A 26966-nucleotide genomic window follows, 5' to 3' on the forward strand; every position below is an offset into this window, starting at 1 on the left:
CAGGCTGAACAACCCCAATCCCTCAGCCTGGCTTCACAGGGAGCTGCTCAGCCCTATGACCATTTGAGTGGCTCTGCTCTGGATACTTTCCAGGAGCTCTGTGTCCTTCTGATGCTGGGGGCTCCAGAACTGCACACAGCACTCCAGGTGGGGTCTCACAACAGCAGAGTAGAGGGGGAGAATCCCCTCCCCTCATCCTGGTGTCCATTCCTCTGCCACTCTCCCCAGCTAATGAAGCCACCACTGCTCACCCCCTCCAGTGCTGCTCCCCCTTCCCCAGAGCAGCTCATCTCTCTCCAGACTCTGTTTTCCCTTGCCCTGCTCCCAGCACTGTCAGAGGTATTGCTGTTCCCTAATTCCTTCATGCCAAAGATGCATCCCGCCGTGGTGGTGAACAGGAAGAAAACCCGTCCTAGTTTGGGAGCAGTCACTGAGATGAGAGAATCAACTCCCTTGGCAGGGATATTAGAGCTGAGCTGTGGAATCGCATCATGGATTGACACTGAGAGGTAAAATCACCACCTAGGATCCTTCTGCGAGGTGTTTTGGAGCAAATCAGCAGTTATCAGCACCAGTGATGAGGTGGTACTGCCAACTAACTGCTTACAAGCAAGAGCTTAATCCACCACCAAGAACTTCCCTGTTGCATCAGACAATGTGTTGTAAAAAAAGCAATTTTTAAGTCACATATGCTTTTAGGATCCTCTTACTTCAGAGTTAAACCAATCTGAAACAGAGCATGAGCATAGGAAGAGGCTCAGGGGACTATCAACAGTGTCTTCTTGGATGTTTTGATGATCACTGTGCTCAAAGGCCTCAAGCAAGCGAGGATTTTACTCTGGAATGACAGAACTGCACTTTCATACCCTTTTCCTGTCAACTCCATCAGAAGCATTTCATCATTTCACAGAAACACACTTTGCTATGCAAAATAAAAGCAGGAAAACAGGAGGAGTCCATAAACTGACTGCCAATGATTAATGAAGCAGTAATTAGGCCCACATTGCAACAGAGGGCCACAAGCAATTCAGTAAACTCCAACCCACAGCACTCGTGATGCCTCCAGTGAGGTGTCCTGCTTGCTGATGTACACCTGTAGCAAACTAACCACACCACCCACCAGCTCCCAGCACATGTGGTGGAAATGTATGCAGGACTCATTCTCACCCCTTCCCAAAAGAAATGAGCAAACAACCACAGAGGCATAAATTCATCCCACCTGGTTTTGTATGGAAATACTAAAGCTGGGAGTGTAGTTGCCCCTCTTGGTGTCTGCTCCAGCTTCCGCAAGCCTGTTTCATGCTGTTCTTGTGATTAAGAATCTAAATTTTATGATCTTTCCAAATTGGACATGGGAACTGACTGACTCAATTTGAAATTTCAAGAGCTCTGTAAAACTGACAGGTCTGTCTTCTGTTTTCCAAGCTCTTTTCTTTGTAACAGCATCAACTTCCTAATAAAGAGGTATGTAAAATGCAAATAGAAAGTGCTATTTTTAGACACAAAGAAAGTTTATAATCCACCCATTCCAGACATTCTTGCACGCCAACTATGGGTCCCATTTCTCAAATGGAAAGATCTTCAGGTTCCTAAACCTCAGGGTCACCCAGAAGTCTGTCAAACACAACTCCATGCCACGACAGCAGAAATATAGGAACACCCAGCCACTCTTACGAAGTCTGCTTCCAACAAACCTTCTGTTTCTCAGCAAAGAACAAGCCCTTCTCTCCTCATCGCCCCCATCAAGGAGTTCATGAGATTAGAGGCTTCCTGAACTCCTTGCCCTCCCAAACTGCAGTTGTTCCATCTCTTTCTGTCAGAGGGAGGGATGGGTACGTGGTAACACAGACTGTTTGAGCATTTGGGTGCACTTGAGGCTACCTGTGTGTCTTCTACCCCAGTTTTCTGGCATTAGTGACAGTCCAGCTTTCTGGCATTAGTGACCCTTCCCCTTCTACCTTCCTGCCTGCCACAAGATTTTCACTGAGGAACAATCTGTATTTTACTTTCCCATGCTTGGAACTAGATGATCGTTGAGGTCCCTTCCAACCAAAACCATTCTGTGATTCTATGATAAAAAAATCAGAGAGTGAGGGACATTTTCAGACACTTATATGCCAGAAGAGCTGAAGAGTCACAAAATCACCTATCAGAAGGGCATTCCTGAGCACACAAGGCTGTCTTGTGAACACCAAGAAAAAGAAAGCAGTTCTACCAAGACACTAACCTTGCTTTTAATTTCTAGATCTTTCATTTCCAGATCCAAAGTTCCCATGGACTTTGTGAGATCCTAAGTCACAATTCAGTTTGCACCTGAAGCCGTACAACCAAGAGGGATGCTCCTAGGATAAAAGAGTTGGTGATAGTGTGGCATTCAGTGTGAATAATTTGGCCTAAAAGAAAGCTGGCGAGGGACTTTTTAGTCAGGTAGTGACTGATAAGACCAGGGGGAATGGATTCAAACCAGAGGAGGGGAGACTTAGACTGGAAGTTAGGAAAAAGTTCTTCACCATGAGGGTGGTGACACTGGCACAGGTTGCTCAGAGAGGTGGCGGAAGCCCCATCCAGCCCTAGAAGTTTCCAAGGCCAGGCTGGATGGGGCTCTGAGCAACCTGAGATGGTGGGAGCGTTGGAACTGGGTGAGCTTAAAGGTTCTGTCCAACCCTGAGAATTTTATGAAAAAACAATTAGGCACTGCCCCAAAGAATTCTATAATCTCAGTCTCATTCGTGCTGTCAGTAGTGAGTATTGCTCAAGAGCAGACGCTCTGCCCAGAGCACTCAAAACTGGTGATACTTCCACTCGCTGGAATCCAAGCACTGCAGTCAGTACACCAATTTTAATATTAGAGAATTCCTCTGAATCTGATGCTGTCCAGCAAACCACTGTTTAGAGACCAATGAAATTGCTTTCAATAAGTCCTAATTTAGTAATAATGGCAATGTTTGGCTATCACAGTGCATGAAGCTGCAGTCTGCTAATGCCATGGGGTCTGTTTCCGGCCAGGAATGGCTCAGTGATATTATCAGCTGCTGTAAAATGTCTTGTGCCTTGGCCACAAAGTTAACCATTAACTCAGGTTTCCATCTCATAAAAACATCATATTGTAAGAGCACCACACATGTAAAGCTGTCACTCATCAATCATGCACACAACAGGAATACAGCAACACATAAAAGGAGCCAGAAACTCAGGAAATCATTCAGCGAAGGGAAGACAAACTGCAGGGAAGCTTATCTCCATGGAGAAATCCACTGAGAACCTCAACAATGGCAATCGACCAGCAGCTCCTGGAGTAACCCAAGCTGAGGAGCAAAGCCCTGCAGCTGCTGGGGAGGGGGCTGCAGAAATGAGCAGAGCAGGATCCCGACCAGAAAACGCTGTGGATGTGAAGAGGCTGGGCTTGACTGAAGACTCTATTAAAGACATGGAGAGCCCTTCAGGCACAGAACAACACAGTCCTGATGCCTTTAACCCAGCTATTCCAGACTGCCCAAACCCACAGCCTCTCATTACTCTAACAAACTCAAACTCCCCCAAAGTATGCAGCTGTGAACTGAACCAGCAGTGTTTAACCACAGTCTCTGCTGATCTGGACTGCCCTGTCTGCTTCAACAAGTACAACATCTACCGAGTGCCCAAGGTGCTGGACTGCCAGCACACCTTCTGTGCTGTCTGCCTCAAGCTTATCCTCAGGAGAGAGGAGAGCACCTGGATCATCACCTGTCCCCTCTGCAGAAAAGCCACCTCTGTGCCAGGAGGACTCATCCGCACACTTCCAAATAAAGAAGGCATCATGGAGCACTTGGAAAACCCTGACTCAAATCCCGAGGTACACATTTCTGTTCTAGGGCTTGACAACACAACCTGGACTCAGACCAGCCAAGATACTTTATACAGAGACGAAAACATTCCAGCAGACAACAGGCTGGCTGTCCAGAGACTTGTGCTGCTCCTGCTGCTGCTGGTGATCCTCACCATCCTCATCCTCCCCTTCATCTTCTCGGGGCTGATAAAATGGGTAATCTGCCTGGTGCTTACTCTGGGGCTGTTGATGTCTATGGTGCTTTGCTGCACTCCTAAATTCTACTGGAGGTGCACTAGGGACTCGCTCACCTCCTGCAACAAGGAGACCCCTATTGCTGTTATTGCCTGAGAGGATGAACATGAGCTGCCCAGAGGGGATGGTCTGGTGGCTGCAGGTTTGGTGCTAGGCAGTTTTTGGGACACTGAAAGCAAGAATTCATGTAATAAATTCAAGAGGTGGCAAAGTTGGCACAATGGCAATGCACAGTGTTGTTCGCTTTCATTACTGGAGACAGTCAAGTATTTATAGGTTGATATTTATGAAATAAAAATTGTTTTTCACATGATTTTTTAATCCCAGACTTTCTTCCTTTGCTTTTGTCACTGTTTGTGTCATCTCCTGATTGGCACTGCAGACCACTACCTGAAAGACCTGACAGATGGTGTCTTGTACAAACCCCTAGCTGTGGTTTTGTTTCCCTATTCTTTTAATACATAAACACCTTTTCTTGTGACAATGTGGAGAAATAAGACTGCTCAGTCAGGGACTGGGTGCCCAGCCTTAAGGGAAGAGAGTAGTTTTAACCTAGATTATCATTTTAATCCCTATCACTGCCCAAACAGTTGCCCGACTGCAAGGCTGGGAAAGGGACTGGAAAAAGGGGATGTCAGACCATGCAATTTTAAGTGCACATAAAATTGGAGAGAAAGAGGCAAAAATCAACATTCCTAATGTGTTTGTGCCCATGCAGGGTGGATGGAACCTTTAAGGTCTCTCCCAACCCAAACCATTCTGTGATTCTATGATTCTATGAATACTGAGTCCGGGGCTTGCAAAGGGCAAGGCTCTCAAAAGCCCTCCAAATTCCCCATGTTAATTTATCACAGAAATAGTTCCTCTCACCTGAACCCAGGCCACCTCTCTCTTTGCTCTCTTTACACAAAATATGACATCGCCCTTGGAGATGCCCACAGAAATAAACAGAAATCTGTCTTGTGCCAGGTCACATGATATTTTGATATGGAATGCATCCATTAAAGTTTAATAGCTCACTGACTATTGTGTCTCAGTTTCTCATCAACAATGTCAAAACACTTTACAGTTTTCTCCCTGACACGAACTAGGGTTGAGAAATCCTATCAGGGAGTCTGCAAAACTGAGAGAAGCAAAGTAGCAACCAGTTGGTCTTTTCCTTTATTTAAAAAAAAATACTTAGTTGCTAAGAAGATACCCAATAACCCAGCCAAAAACTTAACTGGAGAAAAATCGGGGGATTTCTCCAGTTAAGCTACATTTTTTAAAGTACCACAGAGATCTTAGCAGACCTTGGATCAGGCCTGTGGTAAATATTTGTGTTCGATAAGAATGGAAACTGATGTACTTCAGTCATTCTGTGTATAAATATACCTAGTGTCTCACCAGCAGATAAACTAGATTAGAAGGAGAGGGTAAGGAGCTGCTGTCCTGTAATCTTGCAAAAACCAGCTCTATTTTCTGCCCAAGAACAACAGCCTTCAAGGGAGATAAATACTTTGATTTTCCTTGTCTATCTTGGCACCAACTGGCTTACTGCAGAGTACACTGGTAGTAACATTTGCTAATAACCAACCCAAAAAAAGCTTTTCAGATGGAAAAAGGCAGGTAGCTTTATACCCAAACTATCTATTATTCCAAATACAGACTCCACCTGCATTGAAGATAATTGCAGAAACTCTTGCCAAGTCTTTCTCACAGACAATTTTCCTGACAAGTTCCCTTCACCAGCACTAACAGATGGCTGGGACTGTCAAGGTTTGTAACAAAGAGATGAATATTGGCCTGAACACAGTGTGTATGAATGCAAGAGTAAAGCAAAATGATGTGCTGATTGCTAAAGAACACCAGTGCCATTGAAATGGCCAAACGAGCAAGGAAGAAGCAAACTGTCCTAAAAATAAAATGACAAAGATGAACTGGACTATAAAAATAATAAAATGAAATTTTAAAAAGCTAAACAAAAATCCAATTTTAAATATATATATTGTAAAACTCAGGGAACTTTCCCTCAGAGGGAGGACACCAAGCAAGACACCCAACACCAGCAACTCTGAATGGTGGATGTGCCACATCCAGTATTGGTTTGTCATCATCAGTCACAAAACATAATGAACCAGTGTCCCTTGTTCTCTCTATCACACAAAGCAGAGCCTGGTCAGCCCCTGAAGGACTGTCAGCACAAGGACGTTGTCCTGGTTTGGGCTAGGATGAAGGTGATTTTCTGTCTTGTACTTTTGTTTTCAACTAAGTCTCTTGTCAGTAGTTGCACTTGCTGAAATTAACAGCAAGTTTCTCAGTGTCTGCTTCTAGGATTGGTAACACTAGATGTTTATTGTTACTGCTAGAGATTGCTATGCAGAGCCAAGGACACCGCTGAGCTCTGAGGAACATTTTACCCTCCAGAAGGAATAATGAGGTCCCACCTGCAGCCCTCCTTTGGGGAGGAACGGACAAGCTATATGCCAGAATTGACCAAACAGAGTATTCCACCCTACACACGTCACACTCAGTATAAATTTGAGGGATCACAAGGGTCAAAATCTTTTCCTGCCCTTCCTGCTTCCCTTTCTTTGCCCATTCCCTGTTTGCTTCAGCATCCTGGGAAGATTCCATTCATTTCTCTGCCTGTGGTTCTAATCCATTCCAGCCTGAATCTGTGTGTTCCTGCCTCCAGCTCCCGACTGCTGCTGACTCCAGGATTCCAGCCTGGACTTTCCCAGGGCTGCCCTGGGATATATTGTATATATTTAGTAATTTTTCCTATTTATCATTACTGTTTCATTAAAGCTGTGTAGTTTAGTTTCCAACCCATGAGACTCTCTCCCTTTTCTCTTTCCTTTCTCTATCAGGGAGGAGAGAGGATTAATAGAGAGCATCTGGCATTTGGTTTAATTGCCAGGCCAGTGTTAAACTGTGACAGATGTGAACAAGTGAAATTGAAAAATTAGCATGACCAGGAAAAAGCAGTTTGTTACATAACACCCTGCCCTTCCAAAAGGGTGTGTTCAACTTCCTTACACCAACTTCTGTGGAAGCCCAGGGTTCTAACTCCACTGCTTTATATCAGCAGCTTCCAAGCCTGCTTCAGCAGTTCACCTGAAATGTTCCTTCAGCCTTCCAGAGCCATGACCCAGCAGCTGATTCAGAGCTCCTGCATATTGGTAGGGAGTCATTAGGCCCTGGAACCAGGTATCTGTAACAATTGTTAATTGTCCTCGGACAAGATAAGGCTCCACAACAATGCAAACCTCTGAAGCAGCAGCTGGGCTTATAGAGAAAAGGATAACAAGTTTGTGTTCTAAAATGTAAAGGATTTGTTTGTACTTGGTTCTAATTTGTGCCAGTCTTCTTGGCAACAAAGTGTCAGCCCCAATGACCTGCTTACCTTACCCAGCCAGCTCCTGATTTTAGGTAGTGATGAGGTAACACACTGCAGCCTGAAAGAGAGAGGTTCACCATGAGAAACTGGCCCAGGCAGTAATACTCATCTGTACCTGACAAACTGCATAAACATCTGAAAACTATGATTTACAAAGACAGAATCCCATTGAGACATTAAAGGCATGGTAAGACACAACAGCAATAGTGAAGGATTATAGCTTGTACAGGCTGAATCCTGGACCAGGTGTTTTGTTTAACAATGCACGTACACAAGCCAGTTTTAATTTTAAAATGTACCTGTCTTTTTGTCATGCTGTGCTCCCACTCTGCCCACAGGGCCCTTCTCAAAGCCACCACTTTCCCTATCCCAATCCTTTTTCAGACTTCTCGCCAACAAACACCACCACAGTCCATAATTATTTCCATAAGGGAGTGAGACAGGTGCCTGAAAAAATTTGACTGTAGGTGTTCAAAATTACTGGTAAATGCAGAAATCTCATTTTATCTTCAGAAGTCCATAATTGTGCTGGCTTTGATTACTATTAAACTATATAATAAGATCCTAGGTTTACAACATCTGGGATAACTCACTCCAAAATGTCATTCCACTAAAGTTATGTTTTGGTCTTACCTTCTGAACTCACCTTTTGAAGTCCAGTGACACATTTAATGACAACAAGATGATGCTTAAAATACCTCTATGCAACATGAGTATTTGTGTGAGTAAACCTGAGGGGGTGTAATATTAGTAGCAAGCAACCAGGCCAATTCAAAACCATCTTTTAAACAGAAATGATACCCAGATTATTTTAGAAATTTATTTATAATTAAGTCCCACATAGTACATTTGAAAGTACAAATCAGTTACCCCATATATCAGGCAACCAGAAGTAGTTTTGCTTTAATGAAATGCAATTATACAGAAAAACTGCCCTCCTTGCCCTAAAAAAAAATCAGACTTCTCAAAAAATTACTATGCATTGGACTTGAGGTTCCAGACTGATACTTCTCTCAGAGAAAATGCATTTTTTAAGACCCCAAAAAAACCAATGCAAAAGCCTTATGCTGGGGTGGCTGAACTAACTCCTAAGCTTCTGCAAGGCCAACGAACCACAATGGAGCAAAGCATCCTGAACCGAGCCACCAACCCCTCTGCTATCAGAAGCAACACATACACAGCCCTCATACTTGCCTGGTAAGTGAATATACACACGCACTTCAGCTTTTGCACATATGGCTTTCAGATCCCACTCAGGAACACAGCATGAAATATGAGAGATCATTGAAGATTTAATTTTCCTGTCTTGCCTGGAGGTGGCAAAGTCTCGGGGGAGCAACCTGACAGCAGCTTCACTGAACACACTATCCTGCCTCTGTCTGAAACCTTCCCTCAGAGCAGAAGGCATTCTCACTGAGCAAGAAGGCCAACAAATGGCGCAAAAGGGTGAGCACTCACGCAGGCCTCAACCCCCAACAAGCCACCAACACGGCGGACAGGACCCAAGGTCAAGGTGGGCAGCAAGTAAGGAGTAGTTCATCTCAGGGTGAAGACAGAGCTACCCCCACGCTCCGTGAAGGCCGTGGGGACAGGGCCATCCCGGGAGCTGACCGCCCGCCCTCGCCATCACCTCAGCACTGCGCCACACCCTCCGCACCTCGGTACGCCAGTCGCGTAGGGAAGGCCGCAGGAGCGGGACGGCTGTACGCAGACTACGCAGTGGCGGCGGGAAGGGCAGGCAGGGCCCGGTCAGGAAGGGGCGGGCTGCGGCGGCGGAAGGAAGCGAGGCGGCTCCACTCTGAGGCCAGGCAGGTGCCTGACAGGTGGGGCGAGGGGCTTGGGGGGGGGTCTGCAGTGCAGGTCCGCGGGCTGAGAGGGCGGGCCCCTCTCCTCAGACTGGTCCCTGAGAGGAGGGCTCTGGTAGTAACCGCCCTGCTGCCGCTGAGCTCTTTTCCTCTCCTCAGTGGTTGTCAAAAGGTTAGTTTCTGTGAAAAAAGTAAAATGCCTGTATTCTAGCTGCGGCGATTTCAAACGCAAAGGACTAGCGAGAAGAGTGGATGTCGGCAGCTGTGGTTCTCGCAGCGTTCCCAGCTGAGGTTTTTCCCTCACATTTTTCCCGCTCTCTGCTTCTCTCTTCTGGCCATGGCTCTGCGGCGTTTGTCCACCTGTTACCTGACATCGCATTTCAGCCCCTGCTGTTACAAGCGTCTGGATCAAACAGATCAAACAGGCTCAGTTTTGCAACTGCTTAAGCTTTTAGCTTCCCTTTCCCCTTAGAGCTCTTTTACATGTAACACATCCATGTCTGCAGCAGCTGTCTGTATCGTGTTCACAGGTTTTTGTGGCGAGGTGATTTTATCTGTGTTTAAAATTAAATTTGTTAATTACATTCGATGCTCTTACTGTCTATGGATTAAAAGCAAAGACTGTAGCGTTCCCACCATGTCTGTGGCTCTGGAGCGTTGTGTTAAGTCCCCAGGAAAGTTTATCTGCTCTAAATATGAAGTCTCAGTGCTTAACCACAGTTCAGCTATGCCATATTCTGTTTTTTCCTCATAAGGGACTTTCTGTCCAGCCCTATCTGAATAACTATCTACAGCTACTTATCTGAAGTTGATGTCTAATTAACTTTTGAGGGTCTGGGAGATTAATGTGCCAGAGTCTAGGTAACTCCTGTCATAGTGTAGGATGAACGCAATGCCAGCATCTCTTAACTCTTTCAGTAGTAGGGAGCATGTACATATTGAACAGCTTTAGATCCACAAAAGGGTTATCTTTCTTCTTTCAAACAGCAGTTTGGGAACATCTGTATAAAATACATGACCTGTCAAAAAAGCAAAGGGCTTTGAGTGTAAAGTCTGTGCTGGAAGTGATAAAGTGACAGTTTGGAACATGGCAATGCTATTGATTGCTGCATCAACATTGTTCAAGACAGACAGGAATACCAGTGCCACAAGCTGTAAATAACTTTTGGGATATATTTCTAGCTCTTAATTCCAAGCCTTTTTTCCCCCTAGTTATTCATGGAGAAATAGGAAGCTGTGCTGAGGCATGAACATGCATCTTCAGAGCAAAGGAAAGTCTTTCAAAAACATTCTCAGGATATTCTAGATGCTCAGCACTGTGAATTAGTTCTTGGAGAACATCAATGAAGTTGCATGCAAGAAGCTACTCCATAATTGCTCACATCTTTTATTTTATTGGGAAACAAGGTTAAATGGTTGTCTTGCTCCAGGATCCTTTTTTAGCTGCTTCACTTTTAAAGGAGCTTGTTATAACAAATCAATGAATATGTCACAGCAGGGGAAGGGATTTTATTTTCAGTGCTGTCTTCCATAATCTACTAAATATGTGTCCAGAGGTGGTAGATATGCCAACTAATTGTAATGTTATTGAAAGTTTAAGCATTAGATTATTTCTAGGCAAATTTGTCCATCACTCAGGTGTAGGAAGATCAGAGCCTAGCAAGTGATGTGAAATTGATTTCAGGGGTCAAAATAAAGGTTTTGAAGCTCTTGAAGTAATAGAACAATCTTGAATTTTTTTAAGGAAGTCCTGGAAAGCACAAAGACTGTGGTTCAGTAAGTGTAAATGTTGCTGTATGTTGAGGTTGGTACCAGGGTGGGCCTCACAGGTCTGGAATTGATCCCAGGTGCCTGCTCTCCCTGAGGAAACCTAATCTGCCCCTTCCCTTTTCTGATTGGTACTGAAATAAGAGTGCTGGAATGTGATGTTACCATGGAAATGAGCCTAGATCCCTTAGACTTGTGCTTAAGCCACAGATGGCATCAGGAGATACATGTTGTGGGGTGCTGAGCTCTCCCAGGGAAAAAAAATGCAAGTTCTGGTAACCATCAGCCCTCGAGTGATGAATTTTCCTTGCATTTATACTTCAGCAGTTAAAGACTGCAATCCTTGAGAAAAACTAATTGCCTCAAATAAATTTTCTGAGCAGGAAGGCTAGATAGACACTTTTCCTGGAAGGCCATGACAGATAGTACACAGATAATAAAATCTCTTTTAGAAGAGCTGCTCCTGCGCTGTGTTTCTGTCTTCTAGGAATCTAAAACTATCCAATAAACGGTGTCTGCATCCTCTGAGACTGTTCTAGTGTCATGGGCTCCTAGCTGGTTGCCAATTTCTACAGGGTTCAGAAGAAAGGAAACATTTAAATAGGAAGTTATGTAATGAAATAGGTGCTTTGGCCCCCTAAGAAACCAATGGAATCGATGAAGTCAGTAGAAATTCCACGTGATATAAGCAAGCTCTGGAGCAGATTATTACCCAACTTGAACTCCAAAATGAGCCAGTATCACTTCTGCCTGATTTTGGTCATCTCAGTTGGTCACCTGTGTCACCAGGAAGCTCCTGGAAGCAGTCAGAAGCTATTCAGCTGGAACTGTGGACATCTTTGTTCTGAAAAAATAATACTTTGTCCCAGCTCAAGGTCTGTGTGGCACAGGAATCGTATGTTGAAGGATAAAAGCAGTGGCAGGTTGTACAGAGGAGAGGATATGACAAGCAGAGCAGTGTCCTTGGGACACATTAAAGGTCTTGCTCAAGAGGCTGCAGCTGGACTTGACTTTCTTAATGCCACCAGCCAAATGAACAGAGGAGCATTTGGGGTTGAGGATGAGAGAGGCAAATTCTTTCCTAGGCAGCTGTACTGGTCCCTACACCAGTAGTTTTATTCTACATCTTGTGGCAGTAAAGATGAGAATGGTACAGCTGAGCAGAGCTCAGTCTCTTGGCACCTTGAAGGGGGTTTCTCCTTTTGCTGTGTGACATATTGGCAGCTCATTTGGTGCAAAACTTCTGGGAGTTGGTAAAGAGGAAGTCTCCTATTGCCTTCTTTGGTCCCAGCACTGTGTTGGGGGGCATACACAAGCTGGACCTTGACAGACTTGATACTGACAGCAAGCATGACAGTGAAAAAGCAAAGGAAATTTGTCACCTTGCTTCCTGATTTCCAACTTTTTGCTGTGTTTTTTTGTTTGGTTGGTTGTTTTCTCCATCTGCTTTTTCCTCTTTGGAATTTGCAGGTAAGAATGGCTTCAGGAGAGAAGTGGAAAAGCTTGGCTTCTAAACAGCCTGGCAAGGCTGAAGGGGCTGGTGAAGAGGAAGCCCGTGTGCCTCTGAGCCTGCAGCTGGACCAACCGGGAAGATTTGCTTGTGCAGCGCTCTGTGGGATATCCCTAGCCTGGCTGTTCCCTGGAGAGGAGCAAAGGTACTACAGACAGTGGCAGGGGGTGAACAAAAGTGGGCCTTTTGGGTAGCAGCTCAGGTGAAGCTGGTGCCAGATTGTGAGGGGATATGAAATTTGGGGAGTGGAAGATCCTTTTGACATTTGGTGTTTTCTTGACTGTATTGTCTTCCTCTCTTCCACCTTTGAGAGTTTTGTGCTTCAGCACAAATTGCATCCCGTAATTCTGCAGACTTCAGAGCAAAGGCCTTAGATTGCTTTCTTGTTTGTATAGCTAGCTTGAGTAGCAACTCACTTTCAGCTGACTTCTTACAATGCTTTGGTTTTGATAAGAACAGTAAGAGATCAACATTTGAAACCAGACACCACTCAAAGCTTCCAAAAATACCAAGAACAGAGCATTAACTGCTACTGTGCCTTACAGCTCCTTCAGGACGGACTTCATTAAGGGCTTTGTGAAATGGCTGGACCTCCCTGGAACTGTCTTACCTGCCATGACAGCATTTGCTAGTGGCTTAGGAGGTGAGAGCGCAGAAACTTTTGCTGAAATCTTGCTGAAGGATCGTTTCTTGAGAGAAAATCCAGTTGTCATTACCCAAGTAAGTGCATACACCCTCCCCCCCCCTCACCATTGTTTGCTTTTGCAAAAGATACTCTTTCTGCATTTGATATATTCCTGGTTGTTTCCCTCGTTCTCTCTTCTTCAGGGTGGATTCTCCAGAATTAGGCAAGTCTTTCTGTGTTGCTGCTGAGTGAAATTTTTGTGAAAATTAACTTGGTTTTGCTCCGAGCCTGTATTGCATAAGGTGTTCTTGTGCTTTTACAAAAGCAGCCTCTAACCAGCAGGAGCCCAAGGTGTTTTACTCTGAGCCAAAGAACTGAGGCACTTATCACCTGGATTCAGGTGGCACACAGAAACCAGAAGATAACAATTCTTTGATTACTTGAAAGCAAAGATCAGGAATAGCTATCAGTTGAATGCCACAACATCAGTATTTTACGCAGTCAAGTCGATTGAATGATTTTATCAAAGGAAAGATAGAATTAAAGACTTTTGCAAAGCAAGGCAGCAGAGGCTTGCAAAGAGTCTTTGCGAACGCATGCTGGTGTGGGAAACTTCAGTGTATCAAGCTGAGATCAGCTTTTTCCTTCTTACCTGAAAATAAACAAGCTACAGGACACAGCGTTCTGAGTTCTTGATATGTTGCTTTACAGTCCTCTTGCTCCTTTTTATTCAGCTGCTAATGACACGTTTCCTCTTTATTTATCGAGTACAGGCCTTAATTGCTCAGTGTGTTGAGTGGCAGAGTGCTGCCTACAATTTTTAATGCCCTCCATCTCAGTGGTGCTGAAGGGATGATACATGAGGTCAGGAGATTAGGGGTAAACTCACCACTGAATCAATGAAGATTTGAGGATGGTGGATTTTTAACTTTGTTTGCGTTCATTGCAGATGACTAATATAGGCAAATGTGTGTTAACTGAATCCTTTAAGGACAGTAGCTGTATCATAAAGGCTATGGGTATGGAATGAGAAAGCAGTGCAACAAAAAGGTGAAGAAGTGATGATAGAGGAGAGGATGTTGAAAGTTCTTATCATTAATATCTATTTTTGCTCTGAACATACTTAGAATGCCCTTTTTCTTCTGTTTTTTTTTTCCACACATCCACTGCAGTGTGGATTGGATGCTCTCTGTTGTTGAGGAAAAGTGTTTTGAACTTGGAGCAATTCATCAAAAGCTGGCAAAGACTGCCTAAAAGTTGTTTTCCTTTCTTTGTTGGGTTTCTCAATCATACAGGTGGTAGTACATGGAATGCACACGGAGATTTAAAACACCAAACAAAGAACAAAATATTATAAGTGCTGCGTAGAGGAAGAAAACAAACTCCTTGTGAACTAATCTAATCAGTACTGCTTGGGTTATAGGTGACTGCACAGTAGTACGTGCAAAGCCTAAACCAATTAGAAATAGATGAGAAAGCTAGCTGGGACAAATGCAATAAAAATAGTAGTTCCAGTTTATCACCTGATCAGCTGTATCCGTTCCTCACCTTCTGAAATACTTAGGCCAGATTTTTAAAGTAGGTTATTTGATACGAGGTACAATCCTGGGCAAGTCATGCAGCACCTGAGTCAACACCCATGGCTCCCTTGGCAGCACACAGGGGATATTTATTACCTAGAAAAGGGCTCTGCACAAACCAGTAACCTGGGAAAAGAGGCTGATGACATTGATCCCTTTGTGGCAACAAGGCCACAAGCTTCACCTGTTATACACTTCAGGCTCTTTGCTTGGCCAGCTTTCTGCTTGGGACTCTCAACGCTGGACCTCCTGCTGGGCTTTGACTCCTCTATCCCAACTTCTTGCTGAACTGCAGCCAGGGAGGAGGGTATCATAGAATCATAGAATCATAGAATCATAGGGGTTGGAAGGGACCTCGAAAGATCATCTAGTCCAACCCCCCCTGCCAGAGCAGGGCCACCTAGAGCACTTCGCATAGGAACGTGTCCAGGGGGGTTTTGAATGTCTCCAGTGAAGGAGACTCCACGACCCCCCTGGGCAGCCTGTTCCAGGGCTCTGTCACCCTTACAGGAAAAACATTTTTCTGGATATTCAACTTGAACCTCCTGTGCTCCAATTTACACCCATTACCCCTTGTCCTATCACTGGTCACCACTGAGAAGAGCCTAACTCCATCTCCCTGACACTCACCCCTTACATATTTGAACACATTGATGAGGTCACCCCTCAGTCTCCTTTTCTCCAAACTAAAGAGACCCAGCTCCTTCAGCCTTTCCTCATAAGGGAGTATGGTGCCCATGTATCCAGTAGTTGGGTAGTTACAATACTAGGGCTCTGGCAAACCAGTTACATTCTTCCCTCTGCCTTTGTGGATTAATGTCTCCAATTCCCACATCCCACCAACCACCCTGGGGAATAATTTGCAGTGTATGTGCATGCATGGAATACTAATCATGTCCAGACCTAAAAGGAAGTCTTGTTTTTTTCTTCAGCATGGTGACTAGGGGAACAGAGGAGACCTGATTCAGTGACTAACTTAATTTAAAAGCATTATTGACACGTTGTAGATAGCAAACCAGGATCTTCCATTTCTTGGGTGAACTCTCTGTCCGTTGGGGTGCAGGATGAAGGAGCAGTGGTGACTTCTTTGTGAAGCCCAACCTTCTGCAACTGCTTATCTCTTTTGGGCTTGCAGGACAGGCAAGCTGAAGGGTGTGGATGGAAACAGCCACACAGATATTCAGCCATGGAGGGGTGTGTGTGTGAGTGAGAGTATCTAGCAGCAGCAGGGTGAAGTTTTTAGGGCTGAATCTTGATAAAAATAACCTGTAGGTGGGAGCTGAGCTGCCCTCATCTTTTGGCTATCCCAATCCTATGCAAAAGCTTTCTTCTCCTTTATGAAACAGAAAACTCTTCTCATGTTAAAATGATATTCAGAGTCCAGACTGGATGATATTTACAATTTGCCCCTTTTCTAGTAGGAGCTGGTTAAGGATGGCTTGTGCTCTGGTTTACACTTCTCTTGCAGTAGGGAAAAGATCAGAGACGTTTTATGATGCAGATTTTGCTTAGTTGGTTCCGGGACCAATAGTCATAAACCCTTTGGCAGCATCCTACATCTTTGGCTGCATTTCTTTGTGTTCCCAAAGGGCTGAAGGATTCTCTGTGAAAAATAAGCTGTGCTTTATTTGTGTGTAGGAGAGGGAAGTAGCTAGGCTAGTGCTTAGTGTTGTAGTTACAGAAAGAACTTAATATCTATCCAGTGGCAATAAAAGAGAAGAACATAGCAATAAAAGCACTGGCCCATTTTTTCATGAATTTGCTCATAGAAACCATATATTGACTTGATCTCTTTTCTCAGTTTCTTTCAATGGTAAGTAGCCAACACACAAGTCCTTCAGTCTTGACAAGTCGCCATAAATTCTGAGGTTTCAATTTTTTAGCACTTATTCCAAAAAGAACTTCATGCCAGTTCAGCCTTACCTAGAGCTTTGAATTCCCAGAATGCCAGAGCAAATAAGGGCCACTGGTCCATTCCAGCAGCATTCAAACCTGTCACTCATGTTGAATTTATTAGGATATATGGCTAAAGTGTGAGCAGTAGGCATTGGAGTGGTTGGAGGAGCCCCTGTTCCTCTGAACTTTGAAGTCCAGTGTAATAATGGTGCTTTACTAATTGCAGTAGGATCACTAATTACAAAAAACATGGGATTCTTCCTTATATAACAAGCATTTTCTACTTCTCTCCAGCTGTTTGTACCTGCATATGGAGAATTTTATACTGGAAGCATCTGGTTTTGCTGTCTTGCTGAATTGTAGCTCTCTGGCTTCCCATGTTGATGAACTGACATGCTGCAGTGCTTAAATCATAGTCCAGTGGGTTTTGATTCCTCCATTTGGTACTTCCAGGCATACATCATCAGTTTTAATCTATATATTCTTTTTGTTTTCTATTTTAGGACCTTCTGTCCTTCTCTCTTAGAGATGGTAAGTTTATATAGCATTTATTCTTTGTAAGAATAATGTAGATAAGTTTACATCTGATCCTTTAAAATGCCCAAGGTACCATCCTATTTTATCTTAGCATCCTTTACAGCAAAAGCAGCACACTCTTTGCCTGCACCCACTACAGGAAAAGCAGCTAATGTATGATTAATTGTTAATATCATTATTTATTGTTAATTATTAATAATTATTAAAATTACTAATTGTTGATTACTATTACATAATTAATTATTTATTATTATGATTAATAATTAAAGGTATGATTAATAAGACCTGTTACAAATGGAACAACCCTTCACCTCCTTAACTTTACCTTGTGTCTTGGCATGCAAATGTATGGGATGGTAGAAGAGTTCTGAAGTAAAGTACCTAAAGTGGAGTTTTTTTTTTTCTCCAGGAGTTGTTATGAATATTTCAGCCTAGCAGATTTTCTGTGTATTGCTTGTTGCCTAAAAGAAAATAAATAAAAAATCAGGGAATGAATTCCAGTGTGTTCTGTGAAGCCTACTATAAATAAATGTGATTTTACTTGTATATTATATTACACACAGAACAACTTTCTGGTTTACAATCCACAACATGGATTAGTCTGATAAAAATAATGAAATAAGGACTTCCTACTGAACAAAATGTTCCTTTCTAAAAGAAGCCTGTTTTATACCACTACTTGCATGTCTTAAATCTTTGTGTTTTAACATGTTCTCACAGGAAAGAACTGGCTGGTTGCTGATTAGCCTATTTCACTGCAGAGCAAAGAACCATTTTTGTTCTTTGCTTTATTTTTAATGGAAAATTGACAAGTCAGTTATTGCAAAACTGCTTATTTTGCTAAGCTGGAATTTAAAAGAAATATATTTCCATGCCTTGCTGGCTTACTGCCAAGGTGGCTAAGGGAAAAGCTCAGTTGTGTATTAGCAGAAAGTGAAGTGGATGCTCATTAAAACACCTTGCTTGGGCTTGCAAGATGTAGCACATGTCAGGGATGAAGTGAAGATAAATACTTGCCTTATTTGTCAACTAAGGACAAATTTTTAAAAGTGGTGTCATTAAATCCTACTAAAGTAGTTTGGTATCTTAGTAATGATGGCAATAAATAAATAAAACTATCAAATTGCCAAATGCCAGGTTTCTCTACGTGCAGCAGGTATCGGAAACATACCGTGTAGTTTGGTCTTGTTGGTACCTTCACCCACCCCTAGAAAAACAGTTGCATTTTCATCCCACAGTGCACCAAGGACCCTTCACAAAAGCCTCCCATCAGCAAGAAACATATTAAAAAAGCAGGAGTCGGCTCAAATAATTTAAAATCTATTAAATTTAAATGTCTTTCCTTTAAGAACACCTGCTTATAATCTCAAGAGTAATAGTTTCTTCTATCTCCTGTTGTCTGAGTGCATCGTCTACTCCTGCCTCTCCAGCAGTGAGGAATAAATGCAAACCATTGTCAGTGATACTGCTAGGAGAGCAGGTTTGTGGTTTTAAACTCCAGAGTCCCTCCTGCTGCCAACAAGATGAATTGAATATAAAGCTTTTGCATGAAGGCACATTTTTACTAGATACCCTATCTTGCAGTGATGCATAGTTGAGTTATCATGTTATCCATAAATACATATAGATATTTTATATTTCCAGCTAGATGATTTTCCAGTTAATCTTGCTGCAGCATTTCTCTGTTGAGGTGCAACCTTTCCAAAGCCAGAAGGCCTCTGCCATAGAGGATGAAGGCTGAAGGGTTTGAGACCCTTTTTATGCTGTAAAGGCAATTACCTGGTGTAGTGACTGCTCACAGGGTGACGTTTGCAGGCATGGAGGAGTTTCCATTTATCACCCTCTTCTCTGTATAACGGGACTTGTCTTCAAGTATGTGGAAGATGAAGAGGGCCTGAGGGAAGTAGTTGTGCTTGCATGTGACATGGTCCTCTAGTACAGCTGAGTGCAGAACTCACTACTTAATCTGGTGCAACAAAGTCTGATTGATTTCTTGGGCTTCCTTCTGTTTAAGGGTACTATGATGCTCGAGCAAGGGTGTTGATCTGCCACATCACCTGGCTGCTGAGAATCCCTTTGGAAGAGCTGGAAGCCCTGGAGGAATCTCTGGTTGAGAGCCTGAAGGAACAAAAAGAGGAAGAGTCTGAGTAAGAACATTTGGATTGACTATGGGATTTAAAAAAAACCACTGCCAGTGCTGGAAAGTTTAGCAGTAATTACTTGTGCCTAAGTCCAGTCTCTGATCATTCTTCCCATGGCTCTTAGTGTAATCATTTATAGCTTGATGAGGGTTGTGGAGCCCTCACAGCACTTTAGCTGCACTGGGAAGGAGGAAAGCTCAGCATTCTTAAAATTAGAGCTGAGACCCAACCTTGCAAGCTAGCAAAAACTGCTTCATGCTGAACTGCCTCATTTCCTTGTTCCTTTTTGCCTTTCCCAGGCTGCAGATTATGCTTAAATACACCACAAAGAGCTGGTGTCTCTTTGTGTCTGTTATCTCTTGGCCCAATATGCTTCAGATAGAACTGCCTCTTGCAGAATAAAGTTCCTATGAGTTTCAGGATTAGATTCCCAGCTGCTCATTTTCTGTGGCTCTCTCCTCTGTATCCTGTTTAGGAGTCAGATGTCTAACTCCTATTGGTTAGAAGGTAGGTCTTGAGGGCAACAACCTACATCTTTAGATGTTTATGCACCTGACTCCTAGTTGTGTTATTAAGGTAAGATTAATTCTCTTAATTATCAGGACTTAGATGGGAAACAGCCAAAATGTTGAACTCTGTGGGATAGGTTGCCTTTTTGTATTCCACTTACCAGTCAGGAATTTTGTGAAGGTTTAGTGAATGGGAGGCAGTAAACATATCTGTACTGGACTTTCAAGGGACCATTTAGTATTTTTCTCTATCAGCTCAGCAAACAGGTTCTGAGATTAACCCAAGTGCTAATAAAGGCTTTAATCAATGTTCCTGACGTAGTAGAGTTCAGACATTACCAGCGTGTGATGGGTATCTTTCAGTTCACTTAAATAAAGCTTAACTTTATAGCTCACTGTAAAAAGGGAAAGTCAAAATAAATTCAAAGATCATGGACTGCTCAACAGAACACTGTTTGGCATGCAGGAGCAAGGGTTGGTATCAGTGGGGACTGTTTTGCTGGGGCTTGTGGAAGCAAACTCAGTCGTGGGCCTTCAAGTGCAGGAAAACACCAACACTGAGGATGGGCTGTCACCTGTAGAGGTGATGCTCCAGTGCCTAATTCTGTATGGGCTACACTGTGGGTCCTGTAGCACATCCCAAAAAGATAGCAGTAGTGTCTGATAACAACCAAAGTCACCAGAAAATTATGCTGTCTACTTACAAGCATGATGCTGCAGCTAGCTCAGTGGCTTTTGTGCGTATCTGGTGTGGTAAAAGCCATGGATTTCATTCTTGTTCTTTGCCCGAGTTGCAACCATGGAAGTAAGCACCTGTTAGGTAAAGGGGAAAAAAAATCTTTATAGTGAGGGTATAGTACTTGTGTCTCACTATAGTGAGACTCCAGTGTGAACACACTTGTTACTCCAGGGCTAAACAAAGGCTGAGATTTGTGGAGAATCAGTGACCTTTTGTTTGTTTTAAAGTTAGGAGTCAACAGGGAAATGAAGTGGAATACAAACCTGTCACCACTTTGACCTCACAGACTTCTGTGCCAGGGAATACATTAACATCTGCATAGGATACATACAGCTCTGACCATCCATTGCAAGAGGTTATGGAACAGTAACAACCAACCAGGGTTTTTGGAAGCTTCTGCAGAGGCGTTTTTTTACTGAAATTTCTTAACAGAAGGTTTTGCTGCTGTCTTTGCTGCTGTGGGTGTGTTGGCCTGTGGCCCAGAATGGGCAAGGTTAAATGTAGAGTATGGTCACCTAGAGAACATGTACATCCATCCTACCAGCACCAAACATGTCCTGACTTGCAAGTGTGAACCTCTCCTGTACATGGTTCCATAAGAAACTGGAAAACACCACATCAGTTGCTGCTAACATGTACTCCTGCCACTTTTCATCATTGGAAAATGATCCAAAATTCCACTTATAAAATCTCCCTGAACATAATTTGTGGTTCAGGCAAGAAGCTGCATACCCAGGGTCACTGAGGCTAGAGAAGAACCAGCAAAGGCAGTTAATTACCACAGTGGATAAAAAGCAGTCTGGTAATCAAGTGGTAATTGTAATGCAGAAGATATTAGCAAAGCAACTGTCAAAAGTGGTTGCTAGCAGCTACAGAAGGAAAGCAGTAACAGGTAGAAGTCCTGGTGGCAGTAGTTTCACTATATCTTCAGGCAGGCTTCATTTCTCAACATGCTCATTACTGCAACTAAAGCCAGATTAGCTGGATTTCAGCTCCCTCAATGTCATCATTTTCATCCCAAAACAACAGCACATTGACTATAAAAGCTGATGAACCACCATGTAGAATATAAATTTCTGGATATTGCTAACTTAGGAATTAATAGCCAGACTGCAGAATTTATTTAAGGAACTCCAGGAGCAATTTTTCCCAAGTCAAAGCATTCAGCTTGGTGACTGCATACACAGACTCGTGCAGATCCCTGCTTTGACCACAGCTTGTAGAAAGTGAATGTGATTACACAGAAATTGCTGAAGGGACAACCACTGCAGGCTGCACTCTTGTTCTCAGCAGACAGCCCTGCTTGCTGCTGCAGAAGGTAATACAACATGTTGGGTTTTTTTTTCCAGAGGATCTCTGTGGAGACAAAGTCTACATGCTGTGCGAGTCCGTGGGGGCTCTGCCATTGACTCCAGTGGTGAAGGGATTTCCCCCACTGTGCTCCATTCTCCCCCTGCTGTGTTTTACAAAGCTCCATATTGTCTGGGGCTCATCTAAAAATTGTCTTTATCAAAATTCCAGTGCACGAAGGGCGGTTCCAGGAAGGATTAGGAAATTGTATGGATAATGAAAATCCACAATTAGGCTAGGATTAAGAGGGAAAATATCCAAGTATGGAAGCAAGATAAACTGTGGCATTTCAAGGCCTAGATGAACTGCTGCATAAGCAGGCTAGAAGGACCATTCCTCTGTAAAATAGTTATTTTTGTATCCTCTGCTTCTTGCACTTTCCTCTGAAGTGGGAAGTCTTTCTTGTAAGAGAGAAACCAAAGACATGGGAGAGAAGCCAAAAGTAGTGCCTAAGAAGTGACATTTGTTCCTTGTATTTTGTTTACCTGTTTCTGATAAGCATGTTAAAATTTAGCTTGAATGCACACAGACAAATCAATTAATGACTGTATTTAATACTGTATTATTATATTGTGACGTGCAATTAGAAAGGAGTTGAATATACACAGTTGCTGGAAAATTGTTTGATTCCATCTCTGTGTTTGGTAGCACAAAGTCACCCTTATTCTCTTTTGTTTCAGACACTTTTCCTTTTTTTGACTTAGCTTTCTTGTGTAAGACACATGGGCAGTATATAGTTATTGAAATGCTTTTGACTTCTTTTTCTTTTTTCTTTTTTTTTCACAAGCTTCAGCCCTACTAGAAAGGGTTTTCCAAGTAAGTAACATCTGTTGGCTTTTCTCAGCAATTAAATCGTTTCAATTTAAATCTGTGGATTTATGTCCATGATCATAAATCTGAGTGTGTTGTCACAGTCCACACCTGCATGTTACTTTTTACTGTTCCCAGTAGGGAAATTACACCGAGGAGAATAAAACCAGATTTTGATGCAGCACTGTTATCCGTCAGGCTTCTCCATCAGTTTTTGTGCTTCTGATCCCCCTACAGAAATGCAGAGTTATTGAGAAAAAAGAAGGAAAGAACAAAAAAGCTGAAGAGATACCTGCTGATTGGGTTGGCAACCGTTGGAGGTGGAACAGCGATCGGTGAGGCTGCCCTAGGCATTTCTGAGGCTTGCTCCTAAATTGCATGCATAGCACTAGGGGCAGAGGGGGTGTGAATTATAAATTCAGCAACAGAAGCCATCATTCCTTTTAGCCCCAGTAGTTTTAAAGTATTCACTGCTTTTCTTTGCCAGGCTGAAGGCAGTATGTCACTTTAGATACAAAAAAAACCTACCGTGTATGAAAAAAAAACAACCATAAAATCGTGACCAACAGAAGAAACCCTATATCCAAGTATTTTCCACCCCCTGAAAATAAAACTGAAAGAATTAGCTGGGAAAAGTATTCCAGTGTAGCTTCACTGGCTGATGGAAATACAAGCTGAGGCCATCACCCTTAAAAATATTTTCTCCTCTTTTGCTCTTGGATTAGATCTTCAAATATAAATTCAAAACAATATGTGAATAGATCAATGTTTCTGAAGCAAACAGGGCATGGTTCACCTCAGTCTGCCACCTACTCCTCCTTTGAATTTGAAATTATTCTTCATTTTTACTGAAGTCAGCCAAAGAATTTAGGGCATGGGGAAGGTCTCAGAAAGCCCCTGTACTGGCGATGCAAAGTGACCATCACTGATATTCTCTCAGTAGCATTTCACACAGCACAGGGAGACGACTGCCTGGATGTTGTATGCAAAAACAGTTTGGTGGTATCACTTGTTGCATCTTCAGGCTTGACAGGAGGTCTTGCTGCCCCTCTGGTTGCTGCGGGAGCTGCTGCTGTCATCGGGAGTGCTGGAGCAGCTGCTTTGGGTTCGACTGCTGGGATTGCTGTCATGGCATCGCTCTTTGGAGCAGCTGGAGCTGGGCTGACTGGTAAGGGAGCACCCCGTATGTCTCAGGGGCACAGGGACCATGTCTGCAAATGCAGAACTAATGATTTAGTTGAGCTCTGCACAGGAAGGGAAGCAACTTGAGGTGTACTCCTTCAACCACGAGATGATCCTTTCAGTGCTGGTTAAGATGCTGTGTAGCCCCTGATGACCAAGTAGGAAAAAAGAATATTTGGTATATGGCTAATGAAGAAAATGAAAGCTGGCTTTGAAAGATGCTACAGCTTGTTGCAGCTGATGTCTGTGCTGCAGCAAAGTAGCCTTCTGCTGGGATTCCTTCAGATCACACAAGTTCAGAATGATCAATTTGCTCCATACCAAGCTCTAAGCAATGTATGGGCTGCCTGAGGGTTTTGGAAAGGAAAAAAAAAAAATCCCTATCCTAATTCCCCAAGTTGTTTCTTCTGAACATTTACTGTTAGCAGAGTCTGTCCTTGCTGTGGGATTTCTGAGACTCATGTTTCTGCCTTGCTGCATGCAGGATACAAGATGAAGAAGCGTGTGGGAGCAATAGAAGAGTTTGAATTCCTCCCACTTACTGAAGGAAAGCAGCTTCGTATCACCATAGCAATTACTGGATGGCTGTGCACTGGCAAATATGGTAGGAACAAGATGAGGTAACTGAGAGGAGCCTGGAAAGCTGTGTCTGTTTCACTCCAGCAAGGGTTTACACTCTTGTAGCACCCTGTCTTCCCCACATATGCATGGCCTGGTAACTGGAACAGATTGACTCTCAAGATTTTGCAGCCCAGTTTGCAATCCCAATCAAAACAGGAGAGGAAGAGAGAGGGCAGTAAAATGGTAGAGATAGTTGGATTGATAGTAATCATAGCAGATGGTTTTTGTTAATAAGTGCTGCCTGGTTTTGCTAGGAAAGGTTTTGTTTGAGGTGGATGATTTCCAGCAGTAGTACAAAGTGTCTCACCTATCTCTGAGACCTTATGTTTATCCTCAAGCAATTAACAGAAAATAGTGTTGTTTTTCTTTCTTAATATCTGCCAGATAATGAGGTTTATTGGCAAGAAAGTTCTGTCAAGTAAATTCTGCTAAGCTCAGCACTCAAGAGGTCAACTTACAGCCAGCAGCCTTGAAGGCTCTGTAGCGTTTTGGTTTCCAGTACAGCTTGTCATCTAAAATATGTCAGCTGTCTGCTGATGTGTTCAGCAACCTGGCTGAACAGCTGCCAGTTTATTCAGAAGCATCACAATTAACACTGGCTATCATTAATGAAGAAGGATGTCTCTGTCCTGTTGCTTGTTAGATTGCAGCTTGCTGTCAGAGTCAGGTTATTTTCACCTTGTAGTACTTTGGCCTTTTTCATTGTCTGCTTGCCAGGGATCCAAATCCTTGGGGTTGGAGGGCTCCCAGGCACTGTTACAGAAAACATGTGTGTCCCTTCACGAACCTTTTTGTGTCTGTTTGCCCTTAAAAGGGAGTTACAGATGACACACATTCTTCTTCCATAACAAGCAAGCTGCAGTAATAGTGAACAAAGCAAAGCTGGAATTGTCATCCATTTTCCTCCTTACAGCTGTGACTGTCTAGCTACACACTTGTGTGACTCTCTAAACCAGGGAGAGGGTTTTTATGGAGTTTTTCTGTCTTGTGATTTTTGAGCTGCCTATCTGTAGGTTCACAAATCTGACAGTGTGTCATGGTGTGATCTGGCATGGGCTTTCTCATGCCTCAACCTGCAAGTTCCTTAGGGAAGGAACTGCTTGGGAACAGCTTCAGTTAGTTAAAATGAAAATTCTGCTCTGCCCTTCAGAGTTCATCTGCTATTAATAGCATTGCCAGGCCCCTCCTGGCCACTTAGTACAAGCTACACTACAAACAGGAGAGAGTACGGCTTCAAAATTATTCTTTCAGCCAAAAATTAGACTTGCACAGTGGAAATTACCCATTATCTCTCAAGCATCTAGGCACCACTTTTGATTAGCACCTAGAGGGAAAAAATTGATCTGAAGTGGCTAACGAGAATGGGTGGCAAAGTAAAAATAACTGCAGTCTGGATCTGCAAGTGCAGATCCCTTGTTTTCAGACAGAGCCATTATTGCAATCCTCACTCATCTAACTGAAGTGCTGGGAAGATGGTCTGTGATAGATTTTGACAAATTCCTACATATTTTCTGTGCTTCTGGTCCTACTGAACTCAGTCGTGCAGCCATTCAGCATTTTGTTTTTCTCAGGTATCCATTGGTTTGCATGAGATGATTGAGCTGCAGGACTTGGTTTGATGTCTGGTGATAGAAGGAATGTCCTTAATACCTGACATAATTAGTGTTAATGTCTTGGCAGTTGTCTGAGGCAATGGAATGGGTCATGAAGTCTGAACACTGAAGACTCTTTGCACAGGCAACTAGACCTGCACAATTCTTTATGAAGCCCAAATTTATTGTAACACAACAGAAACAGGGGGTCTAAATCTCATAATACTTTTAAAAATGATTCCTTGTTATAACAGTGTTTGAGGCTATTCCATTGTCCTGCTGCTGCTTTTCTGATTCTTTGCTGGACTCATCTTGCCACAAGTCAGCTGTGGTTGTGTTGTCTCCGAGCATGAATTCTTTGCATTGTTTCTCAGGGAGCTTTACAGCACCATGGAGCAGCATGCTGCACTCCAGTGAGCAGTATTGTTTGGCCTGGGAATCCAAGTATTTGATGGAGCTTGGCAATGCCTTAGATTCCCTGCTGAATGGTTTTATGAACCTGATGGCTCAAGAAGCCCTAAAATTCACTGTCTTGTCAGGTAAGAATGTAAATGGTCTCAGATCTGCTTGAGTGGCTCTTGTGCAGTTTGACTGCTAGTGCTTGTTGAGAGGAGTTTTCCAAAACAAGATTTCTGTCAAGGTTTCTCCTTCAGCAGTACTAGCATCACCCTGCAAAAGGGTCCTGAGAACCTTCTTTGCCACACCTGTAATTTATATTTGCTCCCCTGTATGCTGTCCCTCTGTGTCACTGACTCATTGTTTTAAAATTACAGTTGGAAAGCCCTTCCTTTGTCTGGGACTGTACTCATTTCTCTCCATTATTAGACTGTTTTACTGCTTTACATAAGCCTTGCGAACAC

The 26966-nt window shown here is 43.2% G+C and overlaps 2 protein-coding genes across 2 annotated transcripts in view; both read left to right on the forward strand.

Moving 5' to 3' along the window:
• Window positions 1–3217: 3217 nt before the first annotated feature.
• RNF186 (ring finger protein 186) lies at window positions 3218–4713 on the forward strand. Its single transcript, XM_008503754.2, has one exon. The coding sequence runs from the start codon at window positions 3242–3244 to the stop codon at window positions 4154–4156; it is 915 nt and encodes a 304-aa protein (XP_008501976.1). The 5' UTR covers window positions 3218–3241; the 3' UTR covers window positions 4157–4713.
• A 4512-nt stretch (window positions 4714–9225) lies between these two features.
• Window positions 9226–26966, forward strand: part of TMCO4 (transmembrane and coiled-coil domains 4) — a 39349-nt gene continuing 21608 nt past the window's right edge. The window contains exons 1-9 of the mRNA XM_030463528.1: window positions 9226–9265; window positions 12485–12669; window positions 13070–13244; window positions 17129–17156; window positions 19177–19309; window positions 22949–23046; window positions 23736–23879; window positions 24378–24497; window positions 26481–26645. Of these exons, the coding sequence (XP_030319388.1) occupies window positions 12491–12669; window positions 13070–13244; window positions 17129–17156; window positions 19177–19309; window positions 22949–23046; window positions 23736–23879; window positions 24378–24497; window positions 26481–26645 (1042 nt within the window). The 5' untranslated portion in view covers window positions 9226–9265; window positions 12485–12490. The remainder of the gene's footprint in view (window positions 9266–12484; window positions 12670–13069; window positions 13245–17128; window positions 17157–19176; window positions 19310–22948; window positions 23047–23735; window positions 23880–24377; window positions 24498–26480; window positions 26646–26966) is intronic.

This window comes from Calypte anna, chromosome 21, assembly GCF_003957555.1.
Source record: "Calypte anna isolate BGI_N300 chromosome 21, bCalAnn1_v1.p, whole genome shotgun sequence".
NCBI lineage: Eukaryota > Metazoa > Chordata > Aves > Apodiformes > Trochilidae > Calypte > Calypte anna.

What these genes read in the sequence shown, in the direction of transcription:
- RNF186 (XM_008503754.2), top strand. Translation starts at nt 3,242, where the DNA reads ATGGAGAAATCCACTGAGAACCTCAACAATGGCAATCGACCAGCAGCT.